General features: G+C 38.0%; 1 protein-coding gene across 4 annotated transcripts in view; it reads right to left on the minus strand.

Moving 5' to 3' along the window:
* Positions 1-19151, minus strand: part of LOC139964804 (trafficking kinesin-binding protein 1-like) — a 53579-nt gene that overhangs the window by 13954 nt on the left and 20474 nt on the right. For 2 of the 4 annotated variants that reach the window (XM_071966781.1, XM_071966780.1), the window contains exons 4-10: positions 8942-9018; positions 6834-6950; positions 5999-6096; positions 5112-5284; positions 3675-3805; positions 3088-3162; positions 2516-2665 (exon numbers count right to left, since the gene is read on the minus strand). In XM_071966781.1, the coding sequence (XP_071822882.1) occupies positions 2516-2665; positions 3088-3162; positions 3675-3805; positions 5112-5284; positions 5999-6096; positions 6834-6950; positions 8942-9018 (821 nt within the window). Of the gene's footprint in view, positions 1-2515; positions 2666-3087; positions 3163-3674; positions 3806-5111; positions 5285-5998; positions 6097-6833; positions 6951-8941; positions 9019-9677; positions 10613-15654; positions 15959-19151 lie in introns of those variants that run through there. The other 2 variants (XM_071966783.1, XM_071966782.1) reach the window with 2 other exon arrangements.

Raw genomic sequence — 19151 nt, forward strand, 5'->3', positions numbered from 1 at the left:
GATTTCCCAAAAGGAAGAAACCTAAATCAAGCGATCATTTATATCAAATTTAATTGATCATTTTCTTAGGCTTGCGTTGCTTTGTTCCTTTTGAGTTTGATATAAAAGCATATTAATTCACCTTTCATAATCTAAACACGCAGATATGAGAACGTTGATAAATGCTATCCTTATCGACAGCTATCTATTCTAAAGATAAAAATTGTAATTATTTGACTAGAGGGGCATCTAAATCATTTCATGTGTCTGCTTATCTTTCCGATTCAAGATATGTTGATATTTTGAGAATATTATGGCTGTTGATAAGTGCTATCTTTATTAAGAGCTATCTATTTTTAAAGATAAAAAAAATTCCATTTAACTAGAGCGAGATCTAATTCATCAGAGGTTTCATGTATTTGATTATCTTTCCGATTCAAGATATCTTGAGATTATTATGACTATATGATGAATATCCACCCTAACCTCGACAAACAGGAATATGGCTCGAAAACCTTTTACGTGGTTCAATCATGACTTGAATGAAAACAGACTTTTGAGGTTACAGCCAAATGGTCACAACTTTTGTTACAAATGAAGATCATTCAAGATGAAAAATAATCCATACGAAACAAAAAATCCAATTCGACATTTTGGTTGGTAAAGAGGGGGGGGGGGAGGGAGGGAGGGAGGGAGAGTAGACAGGGGGAAGCATCTCACTGGTGTATCGGGCATGGGTAGAGGGGAGATTACCAGACAGATCCATGTAGACACAGTGGATTAAGAGTGTATCGGTTGTGAGGAGACAGGTATGTGAGACACAATGTAAATATGTTACATTTTTAATATTTCGTTTTGGTAAACTTCCTAATTCGACAATACCAAACACACCAAAGAAGATGCAAATGTAAACGCTACTCACTGCCGAAAGTAAGATATTACCACACAATTGTTGATTATTGATTAATTAGATATTAATTATCATAGGCATAACTAGAGTGTCTTTACAAAAGATAGGGTAAGAGTGTGTACAAACACCATGTAGAATATTTGTGACCCCATATCGTGCATTAAGCAAACTATCGTCTCAAGACGTGCGGAATCGATCCGGAACTTAGTGCTCAGTTCACAGAAAGACACTCCAAGAACAACATTGTTATCATTGCAGGAAGCACGTATGCATTATTTAGATAGTGTTATCTTTCCAAGACTTGTTTTCAGCCGCATCTGTCCGTGAAGGTTGCTACATTACAATAGTACAGCACCAATCACGTGAACACATCCAAAGAGTCTAATCGCTCGTAGACTTACAATCTGTCTGGCAGGATTGTGAATTTGTAAACTTTCTTCGTCTCCTACTGAATAGTTTTGCAAATCTGGAGATGACTTTTAATATGGGAATGAAGAAAATGTCCATCCAAGAAAAAAACAGAAGAAAAACTCTCAATAAATGGAACAAGATGGTCTTTTTGACTTGACTTCAAAAACTTCATTGCATTAATTGATAAAGGATGGTACTGTGTTCACAAAAGGAGGAAGTGGGGGGATCCAACGTGGGTCAAGGGGGGGGCAGTGCTAAAATGTTACCGATTTTCCTGGCTATGTGGATTGGATTGAATTGATGCGAAGAGATGAAAGAAGTATATCCTTCTTCAGCGTAATGATTACGAACGTTTTAAACCAGTAACATCTTAACATAGTTGTGGTTGCTTAGTTCTTCTTCAGTAATCTTTACATGTATATATTCTCACTAGTGAATTTGTGAAGCCATCTAGCTGCAAATTTTTGACAAAAATTACTCCCTGGAACTCAATTATGGCCACAAAATAAACAAACTTTAACACTAGAAACGTGTCATCTGAGACCACAGTCTATTTCAGACCAAAAAAATTCAGCATTCCAACAAGTCCCTTGAGCGGATGTCACGTAGCATTCCGAAAACCTCGAGCGGGCAACGAACACGATTGCAAAGTCTTGCACGATGACAATTTCTGTAAACTTACCGGAGCGTAACAACCGAAGCATTTCAAGCAATTTCGAGACACTTTTGAAATCATTTTAGAGATTATCCGATAATAGATCAGCAGATGCCTGGAGGAATTTTAAATTATGAAAAATTAAGGTGATTTGAATAGAAACAAGATGTTTTAGAGCAATCTCTTGGATCTGAATATCCATAAGTGGGGTTAATAAGGAGCATTGGTACTGTGTGACTATGTAACATGGAGATACCCTGGAATGTTTTTTTATACCTCAGGTTTTGATGAAATTTTATGGAATCGGCAAGCGGGTGATCAATCCGTTGCTTGTTGCTATGGAGACGTTATTATATGGATGTATCGAAGAGGTTATACATGTGTGTACGGTTGAAGTTGAAAAACACTTTGCTACTATAAGTAACACAATAAATGTTGAAAAACACTCGGCTACTATAAGTAACGCCATAAATCAACAAACAAAAACCGACAACGTGAAAACCACGATAACCGCGGCTCCCTCATTAAACGTTAAACGGAAGCAGGGTGGTAATACGTACCGCTGGAAAGACAGGGAGCGGGTTCAGTACGTTCATGGAGCCCAGTCCACCGATGGATGGGATGGACTCTTGTCTCTTCTGTCTGCTCAGGGCCTGTGCTTCATGCAGCATATCCATGCATTCTTGGTACTTCTCTTGCAATTCCAGGAGCTGAAAAATGAGAAAAAATGGATACATTTCATCAAAAAAAGCCCACAAAAGGCTGACACTATTTACTTCTACTAACCAACAACCTTCACTCTGTGATTGGCCTTACATTGAATAAACATTTATGGAAAAGAAAACATGTTCGCTGTGTATCAAAACCGCAAACCAACCGATAACATGCCCATAGGAATATTTTTTCAATTTTTTTGGTGTCCATTAACGACCGACATGACTGAAATTTCCATCACATACTCGTCCGTTCCTTACATTTTATACGGATGTCTGCAGTTTCAAACAAAAAGGACCTTGTCAATCTCAGTAATTGAATATACTTGAAATTTTGTAATTTCATACTATTTTTATATGGCTATATATGCAACCTTGAGTAAAGATCAGAGTTTTGAAGACATCTTAAGATTGCGTACCTCGCCAGTGAGTTCCCTCTGGGCTTCCTTCGATGCCTGGCGGTCTTGGGTGAGTTCTTCGTTTTCGATAGACATCTGCAAAACCAGAAAATATTTACAGGATGACATCATACAGGGTTTTTCAACACCTAACAATCAGAAAACCAATTAATTTTGAAAGCAACTTTGTCATAGTCAGTTTGGCGGAAGTCGTAAATCATGGGAAAGACAAAATCACATATATCAAGTCCATCGTCAAAGTATATCGTCAAAAAGAAAGAAAAAAAAAATTAAGCATAAATTTCCACATGAAACAATAAAACCTTTGCACTAAATTTTGTGGGACACAAAAAATTTCTATATATTACACTGGTAGGTTGGTAATGAGTAGCTCAGTTAAATTGATAACCACAAAAAAAATTAATTTGATCGAGTGGAATCCACTTTCTTGGAAATATTACATGGATTGTGTAGAACGTTGCAGTTTATGGAATCCAACGCAAGTCCAACATCAAACTATTTCTCTCAGATCTACAAACTCATTCTCCCCGTCGACCCCCCCACCTCACCCCGCCCCCCACAATAGAGCTGTGATGTGATTGACCTACCCTTTTGACCTTCTGTTGCACATCCACAAGCTGTGCCAGGAGTGAAGTCACCTCCTCCTGGAGGCGAAAGTTCTCCTCAAGTCGTTTGGTAAGTTCCTCTGTCATTACCTCGACCTTTGTCTTAGAACTCCCTGTAAGAAGGATATAAATTGCTCAAAAACTCACTGATTTTTCCATTCAGTTTTGACTTCTGTTTTGTGGCTGTTATAGTTTGTTGTCTTTTGGTCATTTGGTTGGGGGTATTTGCATATGTAGGGATGTGCTCAGGAATATTTGAGTGCCGGGCAGATTGTGCAGTAGTGTGATCCACACCCTGGGAGAGGGATCTCATGGGTGGGGTATCCCCTCCCCACTGGACAAATTTTGCACCTGAAGTATGCTTAGGTGGTGCTATTTTTCCTATTCTGTGCCATGTATTCTCCCATATTTTGGTATCGGTAAAATTTGTTAAATTATCATCAAAAATGTGCCGGACGGGAATGTTTAAAATACTGTTTGTGCTGGGCTGCATTCAGAACTGCTGGGCGCAGCCGCCCGGTGCCACCCAGTGTGAGCACATCCCTGCACATGGCACTGCTCATCATCTCTTCTCTCCACAAATGTACCACAAACTTCAACATCTGGCTCTTCACCCCTTTTTTTCTCATTCTTTCCAAAAAGTTGTCATTCCAAACTCCACCCCCTATTTCTTTTTGGAGCACTTTTCTGGTAACATTTTGTGAACTGATATGATAAGATAGAAGTAACTTTGTGGATATGGGTATGATCATAACACAGGCCAAGAAATATTCTACTTTCCAAAGAGAATTTGTCAAGTATTCAAACGTGAGAGAGATTTACAAAATCTACTGTATTGCAGGCCGAGTCTTCGCCAAACTAATAACGATAACCGCAAAATGTCGTTTTCTTTCGAGTATTTCTGCCGCGCCCCTCAAAATTTTGATTAACTTGACAAACATGGTAACACTGAGAACTTTGAAAATTTGATGTCTTTTCGAGAACTGTCAAGCACAATGACCAATTCAACCATATAAAGACACTCGAAGATCATATACCTATATAGAATGAGGATTGGAAACTCCAGCTAGTGACCACAGAAGGGCATTGCTGGAAAGTCAGGTGAATGCTAGGACATGGTGGTCAGGGGGAGCAAAATAGTATTGAGGTTGACATTAATGTGAAGGGAGCCAAATGAAGTAATTGCCTCATTTCCTCCTCACGTTCGCTGTCCTGTTCAAGCTACCCTCTAGAGCGTTTTTCACATTCAGAATGAATGCATCAAATTTTCGTCACCAAGATTCCCTATTTAAACCGAGAAGGGGCACTACAAATTTTACGGGCTTTCGTTGACATGAGATGGGGGAATCGCAGTCGTTGCGAGGAGACAGGTGAGCGACGTAATCCCTGCGAATGATTAGCTTAAACGTCCAGACTTACCGAGCTGATTCAGGCAGTCCTGCATCAGTTGTTCCTCTTTCTCTTCCATGGAGTCCGTGGTCTCTCTCAAATCCACCATGTCGTACCTCATCTTCAGGTTTTCGTCTTCCAGCGTACGGACTTTCTTTTGTAGCAGCTCCACCCGCTGGGTGAACTGGCCCGGTTTCTTGTCCCTGTTTTTATGGGACAAAATTAAGTGAATAAACATGAAAATTGAACTAGGATGAAGATTCATGCTTTATGAGCATAGACCTCTGGGAGACTGGGTGTGGAAGAAGAAGCTAAATTGACCGTAAAGTACACAGGTCAGGATAATTGCTTGCTGCGTTCGGTTCATTTCGACAGCACGATACTGGTTGACGATTTATAGTTTGACTCAAAATTTACAGTTGGCAAAACATAACCACGGATACAGTTGCTCCCCCTCCTCTCCCCATCCCCCACCCCCCAAAGAAAAGACCTAGATAACTGTGCATGAAACAACGACTTGGTTATTACAAACTATAGTCATGAATATCACGGATTGGTCATTTTGGGTTTTGGTTTCGCATTAGGTTTCGCATTACTCAATGTTGAAAGACCACAATCATCTATTAAAGTTGCAAACTTTTCATTTGTACATTTCCACAGAAATGATAAATAATTTGTTACTCCATGTAATGTTACACTACACAAATGACTGTTCAGTTCCACGGTTGGAAAGGGGTGCGAGGGGGAAGGAGGTAAGAATAACTTTTCTTTCTTACGTGGGAGAAACAGTGCCAAATGAAACAAAGATAGCAAGCAGAGATTTAAGAAAAAAAGGGGGGGGGCCACATGCTAGGTAAAACAAGGGATCATTTTGAACACCATGGTTGCAGAGAGGGACTCAGCGGGTGAGAACTTACTGTGGAATATCATCATCTGAGTCGCTGTAGCCAGGATCATCCGTGTAAATCTTGAGGAGATTAGACTTGAGTTTGAGATCGTGTTGAAGTTGCGTGTTCTGTGTTTTGAGGTAAATGAACACGATACGGTAGTAAATACAATACTCTCCATCAGATGGATCATGAAATATGTCACATAACGAGTCATTTAAACCATCAAGAGTCTCGTTTCTTAATACAGAGCATCGACACTGTATCGTCTATCTACACCAATCACACCATCTAATGCAGAGGTTATGGCACCTGGAGCCTGGCCTACTTTTGCATATCAGAAACATGATCATAAGAAATTGTCAATATTTCCTGATGTTACATCAGCAGCTACAGTATAAATACACAAAGCTCTGTGTGAGACCAAATTAAAAATAACAAAAATTACCAAATTAAAAATGACAAGGATTTTGGTGCCCAGAACATTGCTCAATTAATTGAGTGACTTTATGTGCATTGGAATGAGGTGTAACAGAAGTCTTAAACACCACCATCGATCCCAGAAAATACACACACAGCTTGCTACCGTTGGTAATTAGACACTATTGTACAGTCAGTACATACAGCCGCGGTCAATACCCACAGCACAGTATACAAACTATACAGCGATGGACATCTCAGGATCATCTAAAGATAACAATTAAGGTATCACGTTGCATTACTGTCTGCATTTTGTAGCGATACGAACAACACACTTGCAAGCAACAGAAAGTTAACTTTTTCAGATGGCCACACACGGTTTGGGCCGAGTCTTCAATGCCTTTAACCTTGCTGGTATTGAAAAGATTAATAACTGTTCTCTCACCTGGTCATCTATAACAGTGAGTTGTTCTTCCAAGGTATCGATCCTGTCGCTCAGTTTCTTGTTCTGTTCCAGGAGGGTCTGTCCGATTTTGGCCGCGAGTTCTAGATCCTTCTCTTTCTGGAAGATTGAAAAGACATTTCTGACGTCAATCCACAAATTTTAATTCTGTCATGGCTGCCTTGTCCTGAGTTGGTCAAACAACAGAGTCGCACCACAGAGTGCAAGGTACAGTATGTGACAGAAGAGGTGGGGGCTGTGTGCTTTTCAAGCAGACCTCATTATTACCAGGCCCAGCGGGAGGTGGGGGGTTGGGAGGTGTTTGGATGCTTGTTTATGTTACTTCAAGATATAGCACGCCATTGTCCCACAGTAGTTTTGCAAATAAGCAATGTAATCCTTGCAACATCTCCAATAATCACAAAAAACTGAAATTAATATTTCGTGCCAGAATTCCTACAGTATATTTCTTCCAATAATAAAAAAAACTGAAATTAATATTTCAGGCCAGAATTCCTACAGTATATTTCTCCAATAATCACAAAAACTGAAATTAATCTTTTGTGCCAGAATTCCTGCAGTATATTTCTGTGTATTTGGCTATCCAACCTGCGGGACAAAAGTTACACGGTGCTGGGAGTTGATCAGTTATTTTCAGAAGGCTTTTGTGATGGTGACTTTGTGATGTCATTGGGAAATATTCATATGCCCCAGGGTGTAGTTCCTAAACATTGCTGACACTGCAGTTGAGTTTTACAGGGGAACCCAACCAGCCTTATCTTTGGAAAACACTTTTGGACAGAGGTGCAATCAGGACATCTCTCCCTCTCTTTACTAATTGTGACTGGTGACTATAATAAGCTTTTAAATACAAGCAATGTTTTTACACTGTAATGAACTGCCACAAAAGGTCTTTAACAGATGCAATGAACAGTTTTTGTTTCAGTTCGGTCTACTTTAGAAACATCATCAAGATACTGTGTGATGATTTCACTCTACATACAGGGCAGGGAGTTTGCTTAAAAACTTAACATTTTGCACTGAAATTTTGGAGATTGAAGGCATTGTGCTAAACCCCATCATGCAATTTATTTTAGCCACAAACTTACCGACCCCTCACCCTAAAATCATATTTTAATCAATCATCACACAATCATGACGGCGTACATTTCCCTAAAATTATTGCCCATTCGCAGATACTGAGCGAAAGAAAAATTCAAACCGAAAGAAAGGTCTCCCGTTCTTTGTTGCAGTTGTCTTGGTTAAAATGAAAGCATGCGTCTGATGAATGCTTTAGTCTCAACTAAAACAACAACTAAGGAAGGGGACACCTTTCTCTCAGTTTGAACATTTCATTCGCTCAGTATCTGCGAATGGGCCAAAATTTTGGCAGAGAAGCACATCGTTGAGCTTGTATGATTATTTATATTTACTACACAATGGCACTGAAAGAAGATTGCTTAGACCAGGGGTGGGCAACCTACGGCCCGCGGGCCACATGCGGCCCGCCGGTGATTTTTTTGCGGCCTGTGAGATGTCTCAAGAAAAAGAAAAAAAATCAATCTATTTTACATCATCACAAAAAACGAGCTAGCTGCTAAGAATTTACGGGCACTAATGATGCTGTCAGGTAGGCCTTTTATCCCCATTACAGATTAAGTACACACACCTATTGCTTGAAGTCCTCGGAATCAAAGACCTGTTTGAAATCAACAGCAGCTCGTTGGTTAGGTGCGGCCCAGTCAATTTTTCACCCCTTATATCTTGCCCATTCATTCAAAAATGGTTGCCCACCCCTGGTTTAGACTGTGGGATTGAATGCATGACAGGGCTTAAAAGAAGAAAAGCTGCAGCAGCTGCATATAATCCACTACAGCAAAGCTGAAGCAATATCAACCACAGAGATGACAGATCTAGACATACCACCAGAGCCTATCGTGTGTAACTACAGTATAGAATGTAACATATTAGTACTGTATATCCTGCATTATGCAGCCTGGCTGCATTATGCTGCAGCCCTCTCAGCATCGTAACATGGTAACTAACTTATGTTTGATTTTCATAGAATAACCAAGTTCTGCATTTAAAGAAAATGTTTTTTTGAAACGAACCTCGGCAAGGAGTTTGGTGACGGCATCTATGTCATTGTAGGTCTTGGTCATCTGGACTACTCTTTCACCACATAGTGCTAAGAACAAAAAAAGAAAAAAACAATTGTCATATTATAATTAATATTTTAATGAACTATTATCTTAACACCCTTATTAATTATTGACTGCATTCAGTCACTTGAATTCAGCTACTGTAACTGTAAAATAAATACTTTTTTTTTGGGGGGGGCGGGGGTTCACGATAACAATGTACTGTAAGTTCTGCAACAAGTATTCTGCAACAAGTTCTGCAAAACTACAGATTTCTCAACATGTTCCAATGTAAGGTAAGTCTGTATTTGCAAGAAGAGCATGATGTTACCCCTGGATATACAATGCAGAGGTCATAAAATGCTAAGATTATACGTAAATATGTCAAATTTGTCTTCTGTTTCACAAGCACAGTACTGTAATCACTAATGTATGTCACAAAAAAATGGTGCTGTATTTTAAGTGCAACTTCACGCATATTATATACGATCAGTGAAGTCTTCTACTGAAATGTTAATTTAAAACAACTCTGTCTACTCCAAGCATCTGTATGCACAGCACAGTAGTACCCAGATAGGGCTCAGGCTTCCTATGACAAGGTTTAACGTTCCATGGTGAGAACACATTATTTACAGATACTTTTTAGGAAGTTACATTAAAATTGTCTTTTCTTCTTATCAGGCTTGATAAAGGGCACAAAATTTACCTGCCATGTCCTCCACACCGAGACTTTCATACAAATATTCGCTGATAAAATCCCACTCCCTGTCGCCCTCTCCATATCCGTCATCCATTATGGAATAGCTTTTGTTTACATTCGGTCTTGCCAAAAAAAATACTGATTTTTTTTCTCCTCCAAAAAACTACAACAGATATCTGTCAATATGGAGACCTGATATATTTATGTTGAACATGTGGGAAAAAAACTTTCCATAAGATTTTATCTGGACTGCAGAAAGTTTATTCCAAGATACCAAGTCGAAGATGACGCTACTAAAATTCACTTGAGCTGGTCATGTCAATGCTAAACGATCTCAATAGTTGTGTAGTACTGAAGGTGTATAAGTTACAGTACTGTAAGTACTTATAGAGACACACACACACACAACTTGTAAACGCACAGGATAAACCACTTCAGGAAGTACTAAGAGTTCAATAACAGAGTGTAGAGTTTGGTAAAAGCACATCAAAGACACACGAATGGACGGAGCGATTATAGCAAGCCAAACTTCACAACAAACAAGTACAGTTCTGTAACAAGTTTTGAATTTTCACCAAAGTTACAGTATGTACAACTGTACGTGAACAAGAAGCCAAGCGACATGAACTCCGAATACCAGTCGATAATGTTCGTACTGAAGTCATGGAAATCAGATTCTGTCCCCACAAGAGTGAGAAAAGATGGGCATTTAATAGGTCGCCATCGACGCTTTCGTCTCCGGGCAGGTTAACTTGACCACACAGTCCAGGATGATCCACACATGTCCCCGCAGCAGCAGCTGTGCATCCATACTAAGCACTGCTCAGGAAATGATCATGCAAAACGATATATCCCTTGGCCTGCTTCCCAGCTTAAATTCGTGAATAGTAATTTCTCCGCGACAATTTTTTGGCTGGATTCGAACAAGTGTGTGTGACACTCTCTGTTTCAAGAACCAAAGTGAACCTGGGAGGGGAGTGGCGCATGAATTTATGTATACACACTAAACAAGACTGCACTTGAGGTGATGTTGAACTTTGTTGTCGAGTTGTAAACAATAACCGATCATCAATCTTTGAGTGTTTGCGAAAACATTTTCTCTCTGCCAAATATATATCGGTGGACAAACATCAAGATATATCTAATCTCTTCTAGATGATAAATGAGACAAGCTTCTCTTTTAACCAAACGGTGGTAAATGTTCCATTCTTTTGTGCCAGTTGAAACCACTCGAAATGTTTGCAGAGGGCTGCACTTTAAACTGAAGCATACGTGAAGTAATTTCTCTCGATAACGCTTATCTATTGATATGTTAATGAGAGATCATGATATGCTTAATGACACATCATAATCATCCATTAAAAAAAGTGTCTAATTTACCATGCAGGTTGGGTGAAATAAATAAAAGAGGAACCAACTGATCTGACTATTCTATGGTAATATGCAAGAATAGTGTTTTGATTAGACTGCGCGCATTATCTAGACTCTTTGCGAATTCAGATATAAGTGTAAGGAAAGACCTGCTGTACTATGCTGTTACTAACCACTATGTACACTGTACAGTTAGTCTACATCAGTGGTAGGAAGAGAAGGATGAGGGCAGTCTCCTGTTAACACAGGTTAATTGTATTCTTGTACTGTACTGCACACATTAACTACTGTATCTAGACTCTTTGCGAATTCAGATGTAAGTGTAAGGAAAGACCTGCTGTACTGTATGCTGTTACTAACCACTATGTAAACTGTACAGTTTAGTCTTCATCAGTGGTAAGAAGAGAAGAATGAGGGCAGTCTCCTGTTAACACAGGTTAATTACAATTCTTGTACTGTACCATTCAGCAGGTCAGAATAGTATACAGTATGTTACCATACAGTACAGACATTTCTTTTAATCCACATTTAATTTCAACAACATTCAGCTGCCATTGTTAAAGTAGTTCTACGGACACTCAGCCAATTCGCCCCTTATTGTAAATTTGTTGTGTGTGATAATTTCATTCAACATCTGTTGAAATTTTTCGAATTTAAGCTGTTTTCGTTTCAATGATAAACACATACATGTATGTGAAAGGTTTGATAACTATGGGAAACTCATTTAAATATGTGAAAACTATGAAGGGGAGTGTTGCACTTATCAAAATTTCTTGTTTTAGCCCTTAATATTAAGTTAACCTTTAATTACAAGCCCACATATATCATTTGAATAATTATGTGATGTTCCTCCTTCCAAAGAAGACAATAGAATATTTCCAAAAATCATCTTAAGCCACAAACCTGTGTTCAGTATAATTGAAACAAAGGTTGTAAAAACAAACAATTAATATAAAAGAAAATTAGGCAGTCACTCCCTTTACATCGTCAATGTGCATAATTAGCTAATATTTATTCATAAATTAAGGAAAGACTTGTAAAGTGGTCAATCTTTGATGGATTTTGACGATTCATGATTTCTAATGCTTATATTAGAGTGATTAGGTCAAGTTTGTTCATAGGTGTCCTTAGACCTTTAAGTTCTACTCAAACCAATTGCACAGCCCTTGGCAGTTAACAGTAATCTTCAAGAAAATTAGAGAACGCTATGATGATACAGGTTACACACACCCTGTAACAATAGGGACAGCAGTCGGGGAGCCAATGCTCTCCATAAGACCCTAACCCAACCCAATCCCACCCCTCCCCAAACCCAACTCCCTCCCCAAACCCAACCCCATCTCCCTCCTCAAACCCAACTCCTTCCCCAAACCCAAACTCAATCCATCTCCCCCCCCAAACCAATCCCATCCCATCCCCCCATCCCACCCCAAACCCATCTGCTCCCCAAACCCACCCCTTACCAAACCCAATCCCTCTCCCCAAACCCAATCACCCTCCCCAAACCCAATCCCAAAACCTAACTTGTATAACTTCTGTTACCCTTTTGCAAAATACTGTATACATGTGCCTCTTAAAGTAAAACATTCTGCAATTAGATTCCAAACTTCATCCATTCTTGCAAAAGTCTCACAGTACTTCAAAGCAGGGACACAAAATGGCGACAGTGTAGTGCACCCAGTGCTCTACAAACTGACCTATTAATATAATATCACCTGTCACTCACAAGCATAAATAAATACACCCTATCACCAATTTATCTCAAGACTGTGTACTGTAGGTGCAACCCAGATCATGGAAAGGTAATTAGTAACCAAAAGAATGCACACATAGTACTGTGTTTCATTGTACCATAAAGTACAATGTATTTTGTAAACATACAGTACATTTTTTAGTTTGCATGAATTTGTTCCCAACAAAAGGGTTTTTGCTTTCCTTCTCATAAGAAGATTTCATTCTAAAAGCACTTCCTCTTTCAGTAGACACGGTAGGTTATATCAAAAGGCTGGACACTCCGGTAGGGTAGTTACTGTACCCACATGACTTGAAGTATCAATACATTACAGTACAGTGGGTACAGTGTTGTGCTGCATGTGGCATTCTTCAAGTCTGTAAAGATGCCTCATTCTCTCCCCCTTCCCCCATTCCACCATTCTGTGAGTCTACTTCAACTGTTGACAGAACATTTTGTGCTAACAATAATAGATTTTGGTTTATCCACATAGTATTGTCCTACAAGTCTTTTAAGGTTGAGTGGCTGAACCTTGCTCAATTCACCTATTAATAAACAAATGTACTGAAATGCTTCTTCCAAAATACAGTCATAAGAGCCAAAAACTTAAGGGAAATAACAAATTGTTCCTCTATCCTGGATTAATTGCATATTGTAGCAATATTACTGTAGGTGATTTAAATACTCTCAATCTAACTTGATTGGATTCAAACTCAATAAAAGCAATAAGGGAGACATTCAGACAAATTCACCCACACTATCCAAATGTTTCCTTGAGATGGGAAAATCATGTTGAAGGTTCAAATGAGCAAATAATTAAGGTGATAGGCCAAAAGTTTGCAGAGTTCTAAAACAATTAGTTGGTTTTCCAAATGGTGGATTTGGAAGGAGTGAGTGGAAAGTGCCCTGGAGGGATGGGGGGGGGGGAGGGGTGGGTGCAATGCTAAAACATTCCAGTCATGTAGGTTTGGTAGATAAGAGAGTACATATATGTTAACTACTGTATATAACTACTGTTATATACTATATGTTAACTACTGTATATGTTAACTACTGTATAGGCAAGAGAGAGGCAAAGTAAAATTGACTTCAAATGAGTGTGGTATCCGGCACCCAACCTATCATTTCAAGAAGTAAACGTTGTTATGTTATAATGTAAAAGAGTGAGAGAAAATTGTATAAGTTGATGACTGGAAGTAAACCCATAAAATTTATCATTCTGCACTCATTAAAGGCAGATCTATACTATAAATGAGAATTCCAAAGTATCTGGTTATAAGTGATCATACAGACAACAGCATGGTACATGTATAGAGTACGTTATAGAGCTAAGTAACTGTTAAATTGTAGATCTAAAGAAATGCATGACTTTCTCGACTCATACTTCGGGTTCGCAACTTGTGTTCGTGAGTTGAGTAGACAACAGCATGGTACATACAGTATGTTATAGAGCTAAGTAACTGTTAAATTGTAGATCTAATGAAATGCATGACTGTCTCTACTCATACCTCGGGTTCGCAACTTGTGTTCGTGAGTTGAGTAGACAACAGCATGGTACATACAGTATGTTATAGAGCTAAGTAACTGTTAAATTGTAGATCTAAAGAAATGCATGACTTTCTCGACTCATACCTCGGGTTCGCAACTTGTGTTCGTGAGTTGAGTAGACAACAGCATGGTACATACAGTATGTTATAGAGCTAAGTGACTGTTAAATTGTAGATCTAAAGAAATGCATGACTTTCTCGACTCATACTTCGGGTTCGCAACTTGTGTTCGTGAGTTGAGTAGACAACAGTATGGTACATGCAGTATGTTATAGAGCTAATTGTTAAATTGTAGATCTAATGAAATGCATGACTGTCTCTACTCATACCTCGGGTTCGCAACTTGTGTTCGTGAGTTGAGTAGACAACAGCATGGTACATACAGTACGTTATAGAGCTAAGTAACTGTTAAATTGTAGATCTAAAGAAATGCATGACTTTCTCGACTCATACTTCGGGTTCGCAACTTGTGTTCGTGAGTTGAGTAGACAACAGCATGGTACATACAGTATGTTATAGAGCTAAGTAACTGTTAAATTGTAGATCTAAAGAAATGCATGACTTTCTCGACTCATTTCGGGTTCGCAACTTGTGTTCATAAGTCAAGTAAGCTACCTTCTCACTAACCGTTTTTCCTCTTGTTTTAGTATAGAGAGCCGGAAATCCCAAACATTGCAATGGTCAGATCTTACCCCCTGGATTGACACTAAAAATATAGACTCTAGGACTACAGTATAATAATACGTGATCGTTCTGTTTAAATAAGTAAATTTTAAAAACATTTCTCCATAATTTGAAACAAACCCAAGACCATTCCTGCCAATGAAAATTCAAGAAGGAAATTCAAACATTAAAAATTGCTGTACTTGAATCATACGTTGATAAAGTTCTCCAATTTATAGCAATTTTAATTAAATTATACATCAGGCCCAATTAGATAGATAGATAGACAGACAGACAGACAGACAGACAGACAGACAGACAGACAGACAGACAGACAGATAGATAGATATTAATTATGTATTAATCAGTAATATTCCCAAAATTGATGAAGCTAGAAACAATTCAATAATCGAAGCTGAATGCAATCCTATGATATATAAATATTTTTTGCTTTTAAATTGTGATAATATTTTAAATAAAATACAGAATATAATATCATGCCCTTGTCTAGCAGAATACATCATTACCACATTTCCTATATCTTGCAGGTGAATCTAACCCTTATTGTCACTTTAAAGCTAAAATGTTTCCTTAAATTATACAAGTGACACAGCTAATGAAAGATTGAGATACAATATTATGATACATTGATATTATTGACTTAACATACCTGGACAGATAGAGTTTCAAAAACACAGGAAGACTGCAAAGTCAGTCTGAAAAACTGTTTTGCCAAAACTTTCACCCTCCTTCTCTTAAAGACGGTGACATCACCTTTGGCCTAAAAATTTGTCCGCACTTAAAGTTTCCATCGTTACCAGGAAGGAAATTTGAGAAACTTCATTCTTTTCTGGTTTTAAACAGAAATTTTCCAATCCAGCATTATAAATATTCATATAAACCAACCAAAGTCAAGTTTCCTCTCCCAGAAAAAAATAATAATAAAGATTCCATTTCAAATCCACTCAGTAATTAGATCTCACTTTTGCAACTGCATAGACTGTGAAATTTTTGTCCTGGAGATCTCTGTGTAGGCTGCGCGGAAACTGAACACTGCTCTGCGGTACTGTAAATTAACTCATTATCGCTGACATTCAGTTTTTATACTATTTACCGTACCGCACAGTAAAATACAGACGCAACAAGAGGTTTTACACATCAAGTGTATACAAACACTGCAGTATGATGTATTATACCTTGGTACAAACAATTAAATACTGGGACAAAAAAATCAATATAATCAATCCATGTACCGTACTGTAGCACATCTGACATGTATACAGAGACCTGTACATGTGAATTCTTTGGGTTGGACAGACAGATAGCTACAAACCTTAGATACATGTGTCCCGGTGACCAATGTTAGCCACTGTATATCAGCTAGAAAAGATGGATTAAAACCAATGTCAAATCTCATTGTCATTGATCCGACCATTTTCTTTTTTTTAGATGATAAAAATAATACAGGTGGAGGATGGAAAGCTGTATTTTTATGCAATTCTTTCACAAACTGACTCAATTAAAGTCTAACTACGATTGTCATGGTAACATGAGAGTCAATTCTCACCATTGATTTTTCACTGTTGTTTTAATACAGTTTCTACTGTACAGTACGTCTGTGGCATTGCTTCGTTCAAAAACAATAACATGATTATAGAGCTCTCTTCAATGATGACTTCTTTAAAGGCTTGGATGCAGCTTGACTGAGAGGCTGAGAATAGACGACATTTCCAGCATTGACGATTTCTACCACCGATTCAATCATTCAAGCAAGTCCGAATGACAGTATTTAACTCACGAACAGCAGATTTGACATGTTCAGATTCATTCCAATTTTGTAAATTACACTTCTTAAGTGAGCTCAATATATAACGTACACCTCTTTAAAATAATTCATTTCTTCTCAATTTTTGTTTTTGGTTTTAATGCTAAAATGAATAATTCCCCACAAATCAGAAAACATAGATCTGTATTACTGTATATTAGTTATGTAATGAATGAGCAAGCATTACTAAAATCACCCTCATGCTAAGTCCTTTGTAGCTAATAATCTTTAATAATCTACCAATATTTTGAATGAATTACATTCTTGAATCTTGGTGTGAAAAGAAAGAAAAGAAACTTACAACATGTGATAATATTTAAATTTTAAAATTACACTTGAGGGGGGGAGAGGGAGTATTCATTAGGAAATGAGCTTTTTAGGAGACATACTGTAATACAGAGTTTAGCTACATTTATTTGACCATTGCAATATGCTGAGCATACTCTGGTTTTATCACATGTCGACTGCTAATATATATATTACCTTCATTTATTACAAGAGAATAAGAAACACTTCACTGAGTGGAATGGGAAGAATCTTTGAGACCCAAACAAACAGGACAGCTGTAATATTCTTATTAATTTTCTCTTCGTCCAGAGTAGTTCAAGACGAAACAGAAAATGGGTAGGCGTGCCCACTAGCTGAAAACTTCTAGCATCTCCTCTGGCCACCTCAGCAAATTTACCACACTACAGGTAAGTGAGCCAAGTCAATGTGCAGCTCAGTTAAATACGGGAACAACACCCAAAAGAAGCAAATTGCTTTCTGGTACAACATGACATGGAGCTGATAGGGTAGATTTGGAAGGGAGATGGCAGTGACCGTAGAGAGGGTCATTGAGGGCGCAGTGCAAGAATGCCAAAACCACTTAAAAACTACCTACTGTACAGTACTGTAGGATAGATCGGAGCACATAGGAGAACGCTAACAGAGGAATGGTGTTATTTAAGTGCTGAATACAAAATGCATATTTGACATTGAAATAATTGGCTAATCAGCTGCTTTAACAATATTCCTCTTCTTGCCTCGAAACACAGTTGTTTCCTTGAAGTATGAATAGATATTAAGGTACTGTATACTGTAACACAATTAGCAATGTAAATGTCACTGTGGGGGACCTTCAGACCTGTACTGATTGTGAAGCCAGGTAACCTTCGCAAGTCTCCTATATGTACATGTAAATTCCTTTATCAGAGTCTTATTTTAAATAGAAATATTTTGGTAAATAACAATGAGCTGAAATCGACATGCTTATTAAAAATGCAAAACGGTTCCTTGAACAACGACAGAGCTGTACGTACAGTAAAATACGCTGTAGGTCGTCTAGATATTATAAGCTCATTGATCACTGTAGTACTGTCTAAGCTCTTTTTGCCATTCTACATGTATTGATCGATTCGATCAACAACTTGTCAGCTCTCTTAAAAAGTAAGCAATTGAAACCAATTAATGACATTAATTTTCAAAAAAAAAAAGGTTTTCAGGAGCAGTATACTTTAAAATGTTGTGTTGAATCAGTTCTTTTTAATACCCTTTGTTTCCTTGTCTTTGATTCAGCATTCAAGCAAATAGTTTAATATATACCCGAGTACAGTAAGAACGCTTTCAACATTAATATTCCACACACATCTAAATTTCCAGTTTAATAGCTTTTCTCAGACACAGTTTTCTATGTTAAGTAATTAAGTACTGTCTGTGTTAGTAAGCATGACGTCAATCATACAATGTTGTATGACACTGTATCAGAACACTCGCACCGAATGCATTGTTCAAAATGAAGCACATCACCACAATGAAATTACATCAGTATGGAAGAAGAATGGACGCGGGAGAGTTTATACCGGCAGTTGCAAGTGTCTGAACACAAAAGAGCTGCAATGCAGATATCTTGTGTTGGCTTCCTTTAGATTAAAGTATGTTCCTATGTGCTGTACTGTACTATAGTGTACATGTAGGGATGCATCAGTCCAGCACTGTTTGTCATTGCAAAGATGTTTTGTGTATTTGCAATGCTGATATTCGTGGTGCAGAAGGAATAAACACATATACTAAGATTAACCGGTTGAGATGTTTTAAGTTCTTGACTGTTTTTGCTTAAAAAAAAATACATCATAAATAAACATAAATAAGCATCAAAGCCCAAACATAAAATGTTTTTGTTTTTGTGAACATAATACGACATGAAACATTCTTAAATGTATGATAGTCAGATTGTACTGTGCAATGTTCTGCAGTGTACTGTATTGCTTTTTATATACCAGTCTAGAAATCAAAATCAGACGAGGAAAAAGATAAAGAAAAAAAGATTCCCAAGAATCCCACCCATGTAAGACTCCATTTTG

Source organism: Apostichopus japonicus, chromosome 23 (assembly GCF_037975245.1).
Source record: "Apostichopus japonicus isolate 1M-3 chromosome 23, ASM3797524v1, whole genome shotgun sequence".
In the NCBI taxonomy this organism is placed as follows: domain Eukaryota; kingdom Metazoa; phylum Echinodermata; class Holothuroidea; order Aspidochirotida; family Stichopodidae; genus Apostichopus; species Apostichopus japonicus.